Genomic DNA, 791 nt, shown 5'->3' with positions numbered 1-791 from the left:
GCTCCTCCTAGGGGCCAGGGGAGCACGATCAGGGTTATTCTGGCAGAGACAGTGCCTTTGTGCAAGGTTTCTGAAAAGGTGCCCCTTCCTCTGGATGAACAAAGCACCCAGTGTCTGGGTTAACTGATTGGATTTCAGCCTCCACGGCCCCCCGCATCCTGGTGAGGTGGACAGCCACATCATAGGCAGCAGCCTCGAGTGTGGCCGGCCTAGGCTGGCCCCACTCCAGCGCCCCACTTGCCCCGAGGCACCAGGTGGACAGGAGGTGGGGGAGGGTACCTGGGAGAGGCGGGTGGCAGCGCTGGGTAGCAGAGGGCGGCTGAACTTCTTCTGGGAGCTGACGGCAGCTGGGAATGGGGGTGCGGAGAACATGGCAGCCACCACATTGATGCGAGTGATCCAGGACTGCATCTGCTCCAGGCTCCTGGGGAGACAGCACGGCCACCTGGGACTGGGCCAGGGATCCGTCCCGCAATGGCAGTGCTGGCTCAGGGTGTGGCCTGATAAGGAAGGAGGCAGTCCGGGGACAAGCAAGGGAAGCATGCTGGGGGTGGGGGGAAGGGGTCTGGGATGGGCCGGAGGAGGGCACTCACGGGGCCTGGAAGAGGAAGACCCGCCAGTCAGCTGTGCGCAGGTAGAAGACGTGGGGCCTCTTGCTGTAGTCACTGGCCCGCGTGGCCAGCGCGTGGTGGATGCTGATGGCGTTCTTAAGCTCTGCCTCTGACAGCGCTTTCCCAGGCTGGTACTCCTCCTGTGGGGTGCCCGTCTTGTCCTGGCCACAGTCCTGTCCC

The 791-nt window shown here is 63.8% G+C and overlaps 1 protein-coding gene across 1 annotated transcript in view; it reads right to left on the bottom strand.

The window, feature by feature from the left end:
- PSD (pleckstrin and Sec7 domain containing) overlaps positions 1-791 on the bottom strand; it is a 14141-nt gene that overhangs the window by 1282 nt on the left and 12068 nt on the right. Inside the window, 2 exon segments of the mRNA XM_010859603.1 lie at positions 16-424; positions 594-751. Of these exon segments, the coding sequence (XP_010857905.1) occupies positions 16-424; positions 594-751 (567 nt within the window).

The sequence above is a fragment of the Bison bison genome, unplaced genomic scaffold, assembly GCF_000754665.1.
Source record: "Bison bison bison isolate TAMUID 2011002044 unplaced genomic scaffold, Bison_UMD1.0 scf7180017864456, whole genome shotgun sequence".
Lineage (NCBI taxonomy): Eukaryota > Metazoa > Chordata > Mammalia > Artiodactyla > Bovidae > Bison > Bison bison.
Note: the sequence above shows the minus strand (reverse complement) of the source record. Positions and strands in the feature narration are given on the sequence as shown.